General features: G+C 43.5%; 1 protein-coding gene across 1 annotated transcript in view; it reads right to left on the reverse strand.

The window, feature by feature from the left end:
* The window catches only part of LOC135897895 (serine/threonine-protein kinase Pink1, mitochondrial-like), an 88,024-nt gene extending 75,773 nt beyond the window's left edge, over positions 1–12,251 (reverse strand). Inside the window, exon 1 of the mRNA XM_065426580.2 lies at positions 11,679–12,251. Coding sequence (XP_065282652.1) covers positions 11,679–12,059 — 381 coding nt within the window. The 5' untranslated portion in view covers positions 12,060–12,251. The remainder of the gene's footprint in view (positions 1–11,678) is intronic.
* Positions 12,252–17,495: the final 5,244 nt, after the last annotated feature.

The following is a 17,495-nucleotide window of genomic DNA, read 5'->3' on the forward strand; positions in this document are numbered from 1 at the left end:
TTTGAGTATGTGTTCTAGCACCCAATGGCCGCGCAACACGTTGTCATTCTTGCAATTGCTCAAATCATGCGAGCAACAGCAACAAGGCAGGCCGAGAGTCTGCCAATGAACTAGCCATTGTTGAGTGAGCGCTGCACCTTTCTGCCTAGGCCCAACATGGCACAATAAAAGATCAGCAGTTGTGTAAGGGTCTGGGACTTTTTCCATATCTGTGTCACTACCGACCACTGCAAGGTGCTTGCATCGTCTGCTTAGGAACTATGTAAAGACTTCTAGCAAGAAAATTAGATGATTACCAGCCCCGTGGCGTTGCCAAGATTAATTTGATGGTATATCTAATTTGTTAGTATAGCTAATTTTTAAGGTATAACACATTGTTTTTACAGCAAAACTGTATATGGCGAGGGCATTTCCGTCACTCACGAACAGCCCATAAACTAGCTCGTTGGCGCCCCTCAGCACAAACGCGCTTGTGCCACTGTTCACATGTCGGTCGTCATGTCGGTTCACATGTCGGTCGTCGGTCGTCATCCTTCCACAGCTGGCTCCTTTGCCGCACTTTGCTTAAAGGGGTATGAGCTATTCATTAGCAAGAGGAAACTATAGTAATCAACAACTATCATCATAAGCAATGGCTTGGGCATCATCAGCTCCTTCCACAGCTAGAGAAGAAGAATCAAAGCTTCCATGGCTGCTGTCCAGGATCTCTCGCTGGGTTAGCATGCCTAACAGCAGCATTCTGACAGTACCTCGTTCCCCGGTGCGGTGCACCCAAGCTGGAGCTTGCTTGGTGGTTTGGCTGTGTTTTGGGTGGATTTGACCTAGTTATCTTACTTATTTTTGTAGGACTCATCCAGTGATTGAAGCAGCACTGATGTCTAAAAGCTCTCCTGGGCAAGGACCCAGCCCTTGGTCAGCCTCCCTTTCTCCTGATGATTTGCCTTTGCAATCTTTCTTCCGCAGTGGTGTTAGCAGCATCCCTGTCACACTGGTGCCCTTGAGCAGCGGATTCATCTGACTGAACAACCCATAGGCTGTCCAGGCCGAGCTCCAAGCCATGATGTGTCACTTCCAGATGATAAGTGATGTCAAACAATTTGAAAGAGGTGGGATAGCTTATAGGTCATCAGATTCAACTTGTGTTGCAGACCTCCTAAACTGTAAAACTTTCACATCTCGCCTGGTGAGTGCGTTTATTCCTCCTTATCTAGCATGCACTAAAGGCATTGTCCAGGCGTAGACGCTCGATTGCGACCAATTGAGACTCTGGAGAAACTGTCTGATGCTGATACAGCTAAGCATACCTCATCTAGTCCTTGGTGGAACAGTGAATGCACATGAGTTTATCAAAGGAAAGCTGCTTGGAAAAAACCCCTACATAATCAGAGCCCACAAAATTGGAAAGAATATCAATTTATTTCGGCAACCTCCAAACGTACCGTTAAACACGCAAAAGATGAGTACAATAAAAAACATTTCGATTATCTATCTAAATACGAAAACATACATGCTTTATTTAATTACCTTCCCAATGAGCGTTAATGTAGACTCCTTCGTCTATACCTCACGGGAAATGCAGGAGTCCTTAGAGCTATTGGATAAAGGATTGGAGAGCCAGTTCACAACGTGCCTTTAAACTTCTGTTTTTACTCCTGCCTTCTCGGACTACAAAGAGATCCTATTTGGAAGTATCACAGGTCATGTTATGATTGTCAACTACAGCGCTTGGCCCGGACGGAATAACAAATGCAATGTTAAAGACTTTCTTCCAAGAAGCTCCAAGTGAGCTTCTGAAGTTGCCAAACTACTCTATTAGAATGCATGGATTCCACAAAAATGGAAGATTGCCAAAATTATTCCGTTACTTAAAAAGCAAGGGGCACGGTATACAATTGACAACATCAGACCAATTGCGTCGACGTCAAACATAACTTATTGAAAGAGGGCTTCATGGGCATGTTATAGAGTTTATTGATGAAAATCAATTGTTGAGTCATCGTCAAATTGTATTCGGATCTGGCTATTCAATATGGCACGCAGCATATAGACCTTGAAAGTCACATTCACATCGCCAGACAGAAAAAACAATATGCGGCTTTAGTTACTTTAGATGTATGTAAAGCCTGTGACAGCACTGAACATACAATTTTAACAAATCGTTTACAAGGTAATTGCTTTCCAGGCTATATTGAAGCATGGGTGCATGAATTTTTAAAAGACAGAGAATTCTACTATTTTTGAAGCAGCTATTCTTCTAGTAAAACCTTGTTAAACCGCATCCGCTTAAACAGTACTTTCGTTCTAAAAGTAGTAAAGTAAAATCCCCGACTCCGTGGTCATTGAACATAATGTGTTTTGTATCTGCATAAGCCGTACCAGCTTATTGCATATGCATCGGTTAACACTTAGTGTTTCCACGTTTCGTCGCACAATCATGGCAGTGCATCGTCCCCATTGAGTGGCCGGGGAGAACAACAAGCCTCAGAGATCAGAACAATGGCCTTCAAGCATCTTGTGCATTTGCGCGTGAAGCCACATCAACATCAACATCATTTCGGCACCGTGCTGTGCCAGTGAGAGTTGTGGCGTGGTGCAAGCAAGGACTCACATCATGCTGAAGCTCGGAAAAAAAATTATGCAGATCCCACGCCCTGTGGGAATCAAGGTAAGCAAAGCTTTCTGTGCTGGATGCTTTGATCAATGATAATTAGCGGTGAACATTGATGGCTAAAGCTTAATTTCTTCAATGTTTAGGCTAACCCGAGAGTGGCGAGTTGATGTTAATCGTTACCCTGTGTGCACCACTGCTGCTTGTCTGCATAGTACACAGAACACACAGGGAGAAGTGTTTGCTTGAGGCGTTGTTGTACCCCATATTTTATAACCTCTCAGAGGGTTGAGCGTTGTCATTTCCTCACATGGTACATCGCATTGTGGCAGAAGTACTAAATTTGAATTGGATTGTGGGGCTGTACGTGCCAAAACCACACTCGGATTATAAGGCAAGCTGTAGTGGTGGACTCCGGATTAATTTTGACGCCGTGATGTTCTTTAACGTGTCCCGAAATCTAAGTGCACGTGCGTTTTCTATTTCGCCCCCGTCAAAATGCGGCTGCCGCGATTGGGATCAAATCCACGACCTCTAGGAATGCCATAGTTGCAAAGTTAAGGTGGCGGGCACACAAGTGTTGATTTGATGGTCGACCGCTACCGTGATGTCTCCTGGACCCTGCAATGCGCTTTAATTAATGCGGCTCTGCTTCTGCACGCCCTGCATAAATTGCTCACTTGACATGTTTGCATTGCGTTTATTTTCAGAAATAGCAGCAACATACAGTACTGTACCTTGAACTTGAGCTTATGCTGTTTCTCCGCAACTGCTGTCGTATAGTATTGTGGTTTCCTTGCCTTCTCACGTCACCTCCCCCTCTCTTGTACGGGAACTGCCTCTTCTCCTTCTCCTCTTTACAGTTCTATCTGCGTCTCCTTTGGCCTCGCACGTTAGTAGAAAGGGAAGTGCTGCAGTTTCTAAGGGGAGTCACGGATAATTACAGCTGTCAAGCAGCTAATGTGGCGACTGCCAGGGAGCTCCAGAGGGCATTGTGCACATTCGATGCGGTGGGGTGAAAATGAGTTTCTCCAGTCACCTTTCCTCTCTTACTCACGCCTGTCGTATATATACACACTCTGACCACCCTCCGACGTAACACGGTCTCGCCAGAACGAGAACAGCACCCCGCAATGAAAAAGGCACCCCGCAATTCCTGCAATGCTACAGCGCCCGTTCACGGAGAATATGAAATGCCAACGAGGAATCTGCCATGAGAGCCTTTGCCAAGAAGAGGGGGCTGGCTGAAAACTTGCTCGCAGCTTCAGTAAGTTTGAGGCTGCTGTTGTCGCTGCTAGGCCACCACGGCATCAAACAAAAATAACACTTTTATAGTGCGAAGTTAATAAATACTGCATGTTTTCCCCCCTTTCCTTGCACTCTCTCGGAGTTCTGTTTTTTACAGGTAAGTGGGCGATCTCATGCTATTTTGGTTAAGCAGTACTAGTACTGTTTACTACATACTTTCTCCGAACTCCGGCCAACTACGGCATAATGAGGTTTCACTGTAAACACAAGCAAACAAAAGGTGTGCCTCAGGGATGAGTACTTTAACCAGCATTATTTATTATGTTACTGAGCAGAATCCCCATTCACCCAGGAGTCAGTGCCTATGTTTATGCTGATGACATTGCCCTTTTTTGGTATGGCTAGAGACATATACGCCCTTTACGACATTTAACAGTTGTATCTAAGGGAACTGGAAGGCTGGCTGGACAGCTTACACTTCAACCTGAATGCTAATAAATGTGCTAGCTTTGTTTTTGACATTAAAGATGCAGTATACATATCACTTATCTATCATCTCGAAGATATCCCACAAGTCGAGTCACTCAAGTACCTTCGATTTATTTACAATGGAAATCTTAACTGGCAGCTGCATATTGAATATACTGCGACAAAAAGAGTTTGTACAATGGGCATGGTGGGCAAGTTGAGCAACTGAAGAACAGGTATGCAAAGAAAATCGTTTTTGATAGTATATAAAATGTATGTTCGTCCGGTTTTAGAATTCGGTAGTGTTTTATTCTCAGGTGTTCCATCATACAAGCTTCGGCCACTAGTTTTGTTAAAACGAGAGGCGCTACGTCTGTGTTTAGGCCTTCCAAAGTATATATATATATATATATATATATATATATATATATATTGTCGAACCTCGATATAACAAGTTATACCTACAGCGAAAAACGTTGTTAAATTGCGAATTTGGTTAAGCGGAAGCTTTAGCTCGGGCCAAACTCCAACCAGCCTATTCAAATACATGTAAAATGCAAAAATGTTTTTATGAGATAACTCCTGGACTGATTTTAATGAAATTTATTGCATTTGAGAGAGAAAGTTAAGTTCTAGTGACTGTTGGAAGCCGAATTTAGATTTAGGGCTCAAATTTTGCTAAAAAGATTTTCAAATATTCGACCGTTTGAAAAAAATAGAAGCACAAAGTTTACAATTTTATAGCTCTGCATCAAGAACAGATATCGCGGTTCTGTAAATGGCATCTATTAGATCATTCAAAGCGGACAAATTCGATGTGTCATTTTACATCTTACATTAATTTGTTATGTTGGTTACAAGGGTTCTGCAAAAACTGTATTTCCACATTATTAAATTTCTTTATATTCACGTGCAACATACCAATTTTGTCCGCTTTAGATGTACTATTAGCTGCAATTCACAGAATTGTATTATCATATTTCGTTCTTGAGTTACACAGTTGTAAACTTGATAGTTCCGTATTTTGAAAATGTTCAATTTTTGCCAATTTTTTATAAAAACTTGACGACATAACTCATGAATTCGAAACCAACAGTCACTAGATTTTTAAGTTTTTCTTTTAAGTGCAACAAACCTCGTCAGATTCGCTGCAGTGGTTGAAGAGAAAAATGCATTCTCCTTTTACATGCATTTAGATAGGAGCACCTGAGCTAAAGCTTCCTCTTAACTTGAAGCTTTAAAGTTTCAACATTAAAAACAACTTCACAACTTCCCGAAGAATTTCTGGTAGATGGTATCTTCTTAGTTAGCAGTGACAAAATGGAAGAAGTTCAGGCCATAATAGCATGGTTATGAGTGCCAGCGCATGTGGTGCTGATTGCGCAAAGAGCAATACATCTACATAGCTCACGGTATCCGAGATTTGCTTGTGTCACACGGCGCCATAAATCTCGGATGCCATAATTAACCACGCTTAGTGCCCACAGCTGGCACCCACAAATTAGAACAGCGTAAAACAATGCAGATGTTTGTCCTGAGCAAGAAAAAAAGGAGGAAAAAAACGAAAAAGCAAAAAGATATAAGCACAAAGAAGTCACAGTTTTGCCAGGAAGGCGGAGCACTGATGGCAATAGCGAGGAGATAACTGCACGAAGTAACGTTCATAGTTTTATTGGTGTGACACACGCTCAGGAAAACATTAACAGATCTCACTGGATGACCACAAACTCTGAGTCACAATGCGAGTGAACATTTTGCACCATGTCTTGGAAACTTGGGCTAACGCGACCACCAACACAAGACACACGGGAACAACAAAATGTGCAGGAAGGCACCAACCATTTCGACTCGCGCTTTGCACTTGCCGTGGAGAGAGAAGCTCTAAAATGTGGTGCAGACAGGAGATGCAGATAGATTCAGGAGAAGGCAGATAGGCGCGTGCTTGAAGACTCGACTGTGAAGATCCGCATGTGCTTGTTCCCGTTATTGCGTGTTCACTCTATCCCCATCCCCTTGCACAGAAGGAATCATCAGCTCTCGTTTTCTCTTCTTTTCCCTTCCTCTCATCTTTATTTCCCACTTCCCCTGATGATGCGCCATGCAGAAATAAGCGTCATTTCTCACATTAACCGCTAATACTACTATTGTTTCTCTGAGCGCTGTGCAGCGCTAAATGGCGCAGCGGTGCTTTCTTTCTACCACATCCCGGCGCACGCACTTTAACAGCAGTTTAGCCGCTCAAACTTTGCATGGAGAATTACGCTTGAGGTAACCTTTGCCTTGGCAGACATTTTTATAGTTTTCTTTTGCTAGATTTACAAGCCATACAGGCTCCAAGTACATGCTTGAAATAGCCAAAATCTTTGTTAAATCAAAAGCATTTCACGCAATTTCCTCGTTAAACCATGAAAAGAAATACACAGTTTTGAACACAACTAAGATTGGGAAATGAAAACAGTTCATTACATTGCAAATTTCATTAAATCGAGGTTAATTACGTTGAGATTTGACAGCACTTGATTGTCAATTCTGCTAGGCACATCCCAGTAGTAGTTCCTCATTCTGTAATTGTGTTTCCTCAGTTCTGCAATATTCCTGTGCACAATAATCAATATCATTTTGTACTATCATTCTTGTTTTTCCGGTACCATTTTGTATTAATATTGTATTATGAAAGTTATGTTGTACAATTCATCATTTGATATATGATTGACCTTTTTCATTTTTTCCTTCGTGTTTTGTTAATTCTACTGCTGAACAATGTTATTGTTTTATGTCCTACCTGGCAGGAGTTTCCCTTATAGCCTTTTCCTCTTGGACCTCCTTCTGTACCTTCATTTACATATTATGCACAGTCGAATCCGACTATATCAAACCTGTTTACATAGAATTATCCTGTATATTGAACAATTTTTGAACACAGTATACATCGCAAAAGTTATGCTTACACGAGACAATAATAGCAGTGACTCCTGACATATCGAACATCAAACGGCGCAAAAGTGCCCCCAGAACTTGGCTTTCCCTCTCGGTGGCAAGTTGGCTCGCTGCTTTTCTCATTCAATGTGTTTGCGCCTTGTGAGCCTTCACCCACAGTGTTGCCATGATGACTGCACAAAGGGCCAGAATTTGCCTTTCACCATGAAGCTCGAAATCACAAATGAAGTTGAACAAGGTGAGAAATCGGATGTCACCGCAGCATACAAGATTCTGAGGAGCACTCTCAGCACGATCGTGAAGAATAAGGAGGAAATCAGGGCTACTGCGGGCAAATGATGTGGTGTCTGCGTGCAAGTGGTTCATCCGAAACTGCTTCAGACATGCTGGCTTCCGCGTGCCCGGTGATGACTGAAAATTCTGATGAGTGCGACGAAGTCACTGCCGGTGTTGCTGAAGTTTGGAGCAAGCTGTCAGAATTTCAGGAAGCCATTGACGGATTAACGTTTGACAACTTTGTGAGTGCAGATGATGGTGCCCGACCATGGGAGAGCCCGAAGCCTACATTCCCGACATCGTACTGAGCCCAAGTGAAAGCGGGCACAATGAGGAAAGCAAATTACGATACTTTGCCCACATCCTCCGAGGTGATTGGTGCATTCACACTAGTCCAGCGCTTATGTGCAAATGTGGACGGTTGAGGGCTCGGCTGCTCCGACTCTTTAAACAATGTGGAGAAGTGTGTGCTGTTGCAGGTAGCGAGCCCAAGCTGAAGATCCAGAACTATTTTATGCGAAACTAAGCTAGTTTCATCAATAAAGTGCTTTTATAAATGGTATGTGCTTTTGCAACATCAAATTCTTTAGCAGGGTTATATCAAATGGCGCCCTATATCAAACTGATCGGCATATTTTTTTGTAAGTTCAATATAACCGGGTTTGACTGTATTATGCTAAAAGTTTATGATATGCACTTGGAGCAAATTTAGCTCAAGTGATATTTCGTTACAGCTGGCCTTTAAGGCATGACATTGTGACCAACAAAGTAGTGTTTAGTGACCATATGCATGTCGTTTGTAATCAAGCAATTAATTATGATACAATACCCAATAGATAAATGGTCAGCTCTTGTATATGTCTAAAGCACACAGACCTGTTAATTCAGACCTCCTGTTGCATACCACTCCTTTAACAGCAATGCCTTGTCAACATTTCATGCTAGTATTGAAAGTATCGACTGGAGTGACGTGTACAGTAACCAAAACCCTAACGTATCATGTGATTTGTTCCTACAACATGTAAAGAACTGCTATGATGCTGCCTTCCCACTGCAATACTATAAAAGGCACAGCAAGTCCAGGAAACCATGGATTACCAGAGATCTCTACAATAGAATTAGAGAACAAGATAAACTATACCATAACTTCATTAGACTAAGAGATATATCTCTATTACACATGAATACAAAAAAGTTCGCAACAAATTAAACTCAGATTTGAAGAGAGCTCGTATTCAATATTATCAGGTAAGATTTCCTGGGGTCTGCTATAATCCCAGAAAAGCTTGGAACTTGGCATATCTGCTCATAGGGAAAACAAAGGCTAGCCTTCCTACGACACTAACCATTGATGGTGTTGAGTTCACTGAAGCCGACCTAGCGGACAAATTCAGTAATCATTTCCTAACTTCTGGTGCAACAGGTCAGACAAATAATACTACAAATGACTGCCAACAATACATTTCTTCTTCCTGCTCGCAATCTATTTTCTTGACTCCATGTAGTGAATTAGACATAGTTACATACCTGAAATCGTTAAATAAAAATACTGCCGCTGACTATATTGATATTAAGGCTGGCCCAATTAAACATGTTGCTGAATTACTATGTGGCCCACTTCAGCACATCTGCAATCAAGCTTTCGCCACGGGTACCTTTCCTGAAGGCATGAAGATAGCCAGAGTAGTCGTCATTCACAAAGATGGCTCTCATAATGACTTGAATAACTATCGGCCTATATATGTGCTACCTTTATTTTCTAATGTGCTAGAGTATACATTAAAATCATGATTAATGAAGTTTATTGGCAACCACCAATCGCTTTCCAAGCAGCAATTTGGCTTCCGTGAAAAGATTAACTGAAACGGCGCTCTTAGATATTAAAGAAAAATTAGTTTATAATATTGATAATAAGCAATACATTCTTGGATTATTTGTAGACTTTAAAAAGGCGTTCGATTCTATTAAGCATCCCATTTTGTTTCACAAACTCCCACACTACGGTGTTAAGGTTTGGCATTAAATCTGATGTGCAGTTTTCTATCCGACAGGGTGCAATCTACTAGCCTAAATGGTTACCATTCCCAATTACAGCCGATAAAATATGGCGTATCGCAAGGCTCCATCCTTGGACCATTATTCTTTATCCTTTATATAAATGATCTTGTGAGCATACCGCTCCTGACTCCTGACCTAGTTATCTATGCAGACGACATAAGTATTTTTTTTACACGTAAACAATTATTTGAACTTGAAAAGGCAGCTAATAGATGGTTAACTAATCTATCAAACTGGTAGCATTGTAATCAGTTTCAGCTAAATGTAAAAAAGACTAAGTATATTATTTTCGAAACCTGTAATAAGCCTGATGACTATAGTACCTGTATTAGATTTAAAAATTGTGCTATCGAACGGGTTTCTACGTATAAGTTTCTCGGTGTCGTCCTCGAAGAAAACTTAAGCTGGACACCACATGTAAACAAGGTACAGGCAAATATTGCAGGTCAATTTCTATATTGTATAATACCAGAACCTTGGCGCCAAAATGGTTAAAACTACAGCTATACTATGCCCTTGTTCATTCACATATACACTATTGTCTACTAATCTGGGGTACAACTACAAAGACAAATTTAGATAGGTTAATAATCCTACAAAAAAGAGCTGTGCATTGCATAGAAGACCTTCAATGTAGTGACCACACTGCACCATATTTTTCCAAGCTAAACATACTCGCAACAGATCATCTATTCCAACTAAGGCTTGCTATGTATATACACATAGGGAAATTCTGCATGACCCAAATACCCTGTTCCCATTTTTGTCACCCGACAACCCACAATATATCCTTAGGCATAACACACTTAGAACACCTTTGTTTAGAACCAAATATGGTACCCAGACACTCGCCCTACCTAGTACCTCATTTCTTCAATAATAATCTAGAAATCACTAGTATGATTCAGGAATGCAGATGTGCTCACCGCCTAAAGAAAAAGGTTAGGAATTACCTTTTGCCATGTTTCTAATGGTACTTAACTGTCCTTGCAGTCTTGATAACTTTTTATTTTAGTTGTTTTTTCTTACATTTTTTCCCCTATTTGCTATATAATGTTTTGTAACACTGATCAGTATTATTCGCTTATTTAAATATTTCCATGTTCTCGCGCATTACTCATGATATATTATGTATAAAGTGTAACAATCTTACTTCTTTGTATACTTGATTGCTTGCTGCATACATTTCTTCTTGTTTCTTTGTTGCACTGTATTCTCATAACGTTCCACCCCGAGTAATGTACGGGTAGGCGGGCCTTTGTCAGGCAGTTGCATCTGCCTTTAGCCCCTACCTTCCAGACAATATATTGTCTAAATAAAGCATTCATTCATTCATTCAATATAAAGCCGCATGATACTCAATGGTTTCATTACAAAAGTGTACGGTTAAGTTGTTGCAATGGCCATTGCATTCAACTCCTTCAGGATTAATGAATGAATTAGGTTCTTTGAAAATTTCGTTTCAACACACTTCTTGCCTTGTCAGAATCCTGAGCTGCAGAAAAAATGAATACAGTAGGTCAGATATGAACATATCAATGACTTCAAGTCTAGCATACTTGATCCAGCCATTTGAGAAATACACTGTGAGCAAACACCCAGCCTCCTACTTTACAACTCGTTTAACTGCAATAGTTTGCACCTAATATTCAAACTTTTCATAAAAGTCCAATAAAAATGTTTCTAGATGTACGCTACAATGTGTGCAGTACAATGTATTCGCACGTTTGCATTAGCTTCAGCGCACTAAGCTAGTGAAACTGACCCCGATCACTGCAACATGCACGAAAGCGATGAGTGCCTACATGGTCTCGCCAATTTTGCTTCAGTGATGATGTTGCCCAACTCCGCCTTTGTTCAGCCTCATCGCGATGAGTCCCAAACCTGACTTCCGCGACAGCGTCGCGACGAAATTGACGCTGCACGATCAAGAATATGCAGCTGGTGCAGCGTTCTTGAGCTGTCACGCAAAAACTAGCGTGAATCTCGCCGTGTCTCGACGAGGGCAGCTGCGGTTGTAAGCACGGAACCGAAACTACGTCACGGGCAGTTGCGACCTGTGCTTGACAGCTAGGCAACTTACCCGCAGGGCGACGCAGACGCTCTCTAGCTCCTCTTCGCTAGTGACCAGCGACGGTTTGTTGATGAGGCAGACGCCTGTGAGTCCCATCAGCGGCAGGCGAGCGCCGGCGAACAGCTGACGGGCGGCGTGTCTCCGCAGGTCGGCCGCTCGCGTGTGCTTCGCCCAGCGCTGGAGGTAACGGGATAGAACGGGCGGGCCCTGGCCCCGGCGGACGGCCACTCGACCACGGGGCCACAGGGTCCGCAGGGCGACGCGAAAGCGCACCATCATGTCGCTCACGTAGCCGCGCAGGTACTCGCCATTAGCGGTGACCGAGTAGCAACGGCGCGACTTCTGCACCCAAGCGCTGCCCAAAGGTTTCCAGGCAGATAACAGCCTCATAGCAGGCGATTAAACGGCCGCGATCACCTCGAATGTCGCGTCGTTTGAGGCGTTCGTGGAACGACAATCCTCTTCTGCAGCTTCTGCCACAGAACTTCTGCTACTACCTACGCAGACAAAAACACGAAACCATTGCGAAGCGACCAAAACAGCGCTGTTGGCGATGGCGATCCGCTGGTCGATCGCACACAGGACCGGCTTGATCCGGTCGTGATCGCACATCTCGTCTTGGCACATTTTGGTGTGTGAAAATGATCCACTAGTCATGTGACTGCCTGCGAGCGTGCGCGCGCCGTTCGAGTCGTTTGGCAATGAAAGTACTGCTACTATGGCGTCTGCAATGGGGCAGTGTGTCGTCGGCATAGGGTTTCTCACTAGTATGGTCGTCGCTACGAAAAAACGGCGGAAAAACAATGAGAGAACTGGGGCCACTTCTGCGATGATGCCACCAGCGAGACGCTGCGATCGACCGGCGTGCCCAGCGCGCTAAATTTAAACATGATGTGCAAAAACTCCGCATTTATAAACTAAAGCGCTCTCAAAACACAACCAAAATTCTTATAATTTAAAAAAAAGACTAATACAAACTGTTAAGATACATAGATAACGCTGGCTATGCTTACACATTTCTGACCACAGATCATGCAGTGTTCTTGGTCGTCTGCATGGCTCAGCGTTTCGGTTGCAGAAGACAAACAACACTCGTCTGCTCGTTCCGTTCGCTAAGCACGCATATGTTATTAGCATTTCGAAAGACACAAGGATGAAAAGCCCGGAAAGAGCACCCGCACTGTGCCTGGTGCAGGTGTATTCATTTTGTATCAGCCTGAAAAGCGGTCGCCAGGTTGCACTGAAGAAAAAAAAAAAAAACTGATGTGTGACGAATACTGCCGCTAACGTTTACATATTTGGCTCCGTAAAAGGGCTCGGTAAAAGGGCGCCGAAGGGCATGAATACAGCCGCCAATGTTTTGAATGTGCCCCATTTGATCGAAGCAGGCCGGAGTAGTGTGATCGTTATGCAGGAACCTCAATGCACACACACACACCCACACACAGTACATTTGAAAACCCAGAGCTTGCAGTGCACATAAGGGATCTGCGAACGCGGCAGGAAAAAAACTACAGCAAGCAATCTGCTAGCTCCAAACGTACATGCATGACCTCCGCGACAACCATAACTGCAAATACCGGAGGCCCTGTGTTGCACCATTACTTTTCCTCTTGCCAGCAATCACTCCAGGCTGCAGCGACAGATAGCGCTGCAGTAGACCAGCGTGCTGGTCTACTGCAGGTGTTGGTTTGGATTTTGTGGCGAATGGATGTGCTTTTCGGGGCTCCGTGGCGACGACGAAATCATAAGTTTTTGTGCATGCTTTGAGCTTGCTTCTGTTTTTATTTGCTGTTTTTTTTGCATTTAAATAGTAATTGGGGGTTTTTCCGTTTCTTTCCTTTTTTTATTTTTTTGTCTCTCGTATTTCGGGTGCGCGGGTGTGCTTCGTGTACGTTTGTTTTGCAGGATGATTAGAGCGTCCTTTCGTGCCACGTGTTCCAACATGTGCAGCCTAGTGGGACGTTGAGTGTTTGTAGTCTTTAAGTTTGAGTTTGTTGTCTTTGAGTTTGTCTTTGTTGTCTTTGAGTTTGTTGTCGTTGAGTTTGTAGTCTTTAAGTAGTAGCTTGGAAGTGGCAAGAGAAATAGCTATTAGTGGTTTTACTGTGCGTGTTTGGTAGAAAAGTGAGAGCGTGACCGCGTGGTTGAGCGCGTCATACCTTTGGTCTCCGCGGCATTGATTGTTTTTCAAACAGTGGTGAGAGTTGCTTTACGGCATTTTGAGGATTTGGATCCTGTGCGTATCGGTTTTTTCTAGAAGGCACGTGCTCTGCATTGATATAGTATCATAGTATTTGCAAAAAGCCGTGCAATACATGGCGAGAAAGCCGGTAAAGCAGGCAGTACGGGGGGCGACCCTCAAGGCAGTTGAGGAGACGGGTGAGAATGGAGAGGGCGTCGAATCAACCGGCACACAATGTGATGTCAATACTAGGATGCAGAAAATGGAGAGTTTCCAGGAAGAGCTTCTCAAACAGGTGCAAGAGCTCAAAAATGAGCTAAACACGGAGCGTTAGGCACGGAAGGTAGTTGAAAAGAGACTGGAAGCAGCCGAGGAAAAGCTGAACAGGGACGCCATTATGACCGAGAATGCGCGTGACAATGGAACGCAGACCCCCGACGCGACAGGCGCGGGAGGGTCAGAGAAATACGCGGAACGCAGGCAGGGTGATGATGGGTTAGCTGGAAAGAGCAGCACCTACCTTGAGGCCGCTACGCGGAAAAAGCAGGAGCCGAGGGGACAATGCCCCTTGTCGAGTCCGAATCACGCGGAAAATGACAAAGGGAAGCAGGGAGAGGTAGGAGAGAGTGAAAGGGTGATTATTGCAGGCGATTCAAACCTGGCTGGGTGCTCAAAAGCAATTGTGGAGAGGGTGAAAGGCGACAAAAGAGTGGCGGTAGGGACATTTCCAGGGCGCACACTGGGTTCTGTCATGGAGCGAGCAAAAGAAAAGCTCGCGGAAAATGCCCACATGCGCAACCTCGTCATAGTAGCAGGTGAGCTAAATGACGTCCTAAACAGGAAAGGGCCAGGACTAGCCCAGCGCTTGGCGAAGGGGGTGGGCGACTTGCGTGAGCTATCCCCTAAGGTGCAGATCGTGGTGTGCACGATGCCGGAGGTGCCTGTGCGTGACAGTCACGTACAAAGAGCCGTAGTGGCTGCTAATGAGGCAATATGGAAAATGAGCCGAGAGAAAGGCTTCGAGGTTGTCGAAGTAAACAGGGAAGTGAGAAGTTGCGGTGGTTTTAAACAAGACGGGATCCACTTCAATTACAGGTTAGCACGAGAAGTGGGCTGGCGACTTGGTGGTCGCGCTGTTGCTTTTTTAGAGGGCCCGCGGGCGCTCAGGAGGTCAGAGTAGATAGTAATGAAGAAGGTCCCCTAGGGGAACATCAGAAGAGCATCGCCGTCGATAATAGAAAAAGGAGGAGAACAAGAAAAAGAGCACGCGATGAAATAGGTTACATAAACATGCAGGGTGGCAGAAGAAAGGAAAAGTGGGCAGAGATTGAGGAGCAGTTACACAGAGAACAAATAGGGGTGTATGCGCTTACAGAAGCGCACCTTAGAGACTCAGAAGAGCCACCAGTTATTGAAAATTATGTTTGGGAAGGGTGCAACAGAACTAAGTCGGAGAGAAAGGGAGGGGGAGTCGGAACGCTCATCCATCAGGGAGCCAAATGGAAAAGAGTAAATTCACAATGTCAAGAGCATTTTCGGTTATCAGGTACAATGAGTGGGAAAGAAACTTGGCTGGGCGTTACGTATTTGTGGACCGGAAAAAATTGCACAGAGAAGAATAAAGAGTTAGTGGAATGCATAAGCGCTGATATTAAGGGTTTCGGGAGTGGTGCTGAAATTGTCCTATTAGGGGACATGAATGCCCACATACAGGATTTAGATGGCTATGCCGACAATAACGGGAAGTCAATGCTGGACCTTTGTGAGCAAAATAACCTCGTGATCGTGAATACAGGGCCTAAGTGTGAAGGACAGATCACGTGGGAAGTGGGAAACCGGCAATCGACCATTGATTACTGTTTGATGACAGAAGGAATTCATGATAAGTTGACAGAAATGGTCATTGATGAGGAAGGGTTTAACAGCATAGGGACTGACCATAAACGCATCATATTGAAAATGGGATATGTAGTTGGGAAAGAGAGCAAGGAGAGCAAAATGGCCAGTCCAAATTTGAACGCTGAACAAATAGCAAATACAGTCACTAGAGTTGAGGAAGAACTTGGCAAATGGCCAAGAGTGGGAATATGGTGAGCTTATAAGTGTAATAAAGACAGAAATACGGAAAGAGAACCAACATGTTCGTTGGAAAGGAAAAAAGAAACCGAAAAGCTGGTGGAACAAGGAGATACGAGAAGCGATCGCCGAACGACAGAAAGCATATCGAGAGCACAGGCAGGCAAAGAAGGCGCAGTTGCCACAGGACGAAATAACTAGTAAATGGGAAATATACCGGGAGAAAAAGTCTATGGTTCAAAGACTGGTGCAAGCAAAATTAAAAGGTGAAAGTGAACGTTGGTTGTCAGAAATACCTGAGAAACAGAAGGCCGCACCTAAAATATTTTGGAACCACATAAAATTATTAGGCAGGAAGTCAACAACAATACAACAACATATCCTAGACGAAGATGAAAACAGACTCGAAGGAGAAGCGGCAATAAATTACATCCGAAAAGCAACAGCCTAATCTTTCCAAGGCAATGACGAGGTTATACTTGTTGAAAAAAAGAGCATGAAAGAAACCCAATGGGAAAAGCGGCTGGTGCTAACAAATTTAAACTGGAAGAAAGCGGAAGAGAAAATTCCTAAGCGTACAGCCACAGGGCTAGACGAGGTTCCCATTAGGCTGATAAATGAACTAGGACCAAAAAGTAAGGAAGCTCTGGTGAAAGCAGTGGAAAGAACTTTAAAAGATAGACGAATACCAGACAGTTGGCGACAAAGTAGAATGAATTTGATCTATAAAGGAAAGGGGGAGAAAGACAGAATTCACTCGTATAGACCGTTGATCATTACATCGGTAATATAAAGGCTAGCAATGCAGGCAATCAAATTAAAACTTCAAGCATGGACAGAGAATAATGGCATTTTGGGACAGCTTCAGAATGGCTTCAGAATAGGTAGGCGTTTGGATGACAACTTGTTTGTTCTTACTCAGTGTATTGAAATATCAAAAGCAGAAAGCAGTCCGTTGTATGTGGCCTTTTTAGACATTAAAGGAGCCTACGACAACGTGGACCGCAACATATTGTGGGATATCCTGGAAGGGGAAGGCTTAGGTAACGATTGTATACAGCTTGTGAGCGAGATTTACCTAGAAAATACCATTTGCGTTGAATGGGAAGGGATGAGGAGCGAGGAGAAAGTTCATATCAACAAGGGACTGAGGCAGGGGTGCCCTTTATCCCCGCTGTTGTTTATGATGTACATGGTGAGGATGGAGAGGGCGCTAGAAGGAAGTAATATCGGGTTTAATCTCTCATACAAACAGGCGGGTACAGTAATAGAGCAGCAACTCCCAGGTTTATTTTATGCGGACGACATTATGTTGCTAGCTAACAAGCAAAGTGATTTGCAACGTCTGGCTAATATCTGTGGACAGGAAGGCAACGATTTAGGTTTGAAGTTCAGTGTTAGAAAATCAGGTGTTATGGTATTCAATGAAAACAGTGAACAGACAGTGGAGATACAGGGCCAAGAAATACCTCGGGTAACCGAATATAAATACCTTGGTATATAGATAAATGAAGGCAATGGATATATGGAAACACAGGAAAAAACCATAACATTAAAGGGGAAGAGAA

This window comes from Dermacentor albipictus, chromosome 2 (assembly GCF_038994185.2).
Source record: "Dermacentor albipictus isolate Rhodes 1998 colony chromosome 2, USDA_Dalb.pri_finalv2, whole genome shotgun sequence".
Lineage (NCBI taxonomy): Eukaryota > Metazoa > Arthropoda > Arachnida > Ixodida > Ixodidae > Dermacentor > Dermacentor albipictus.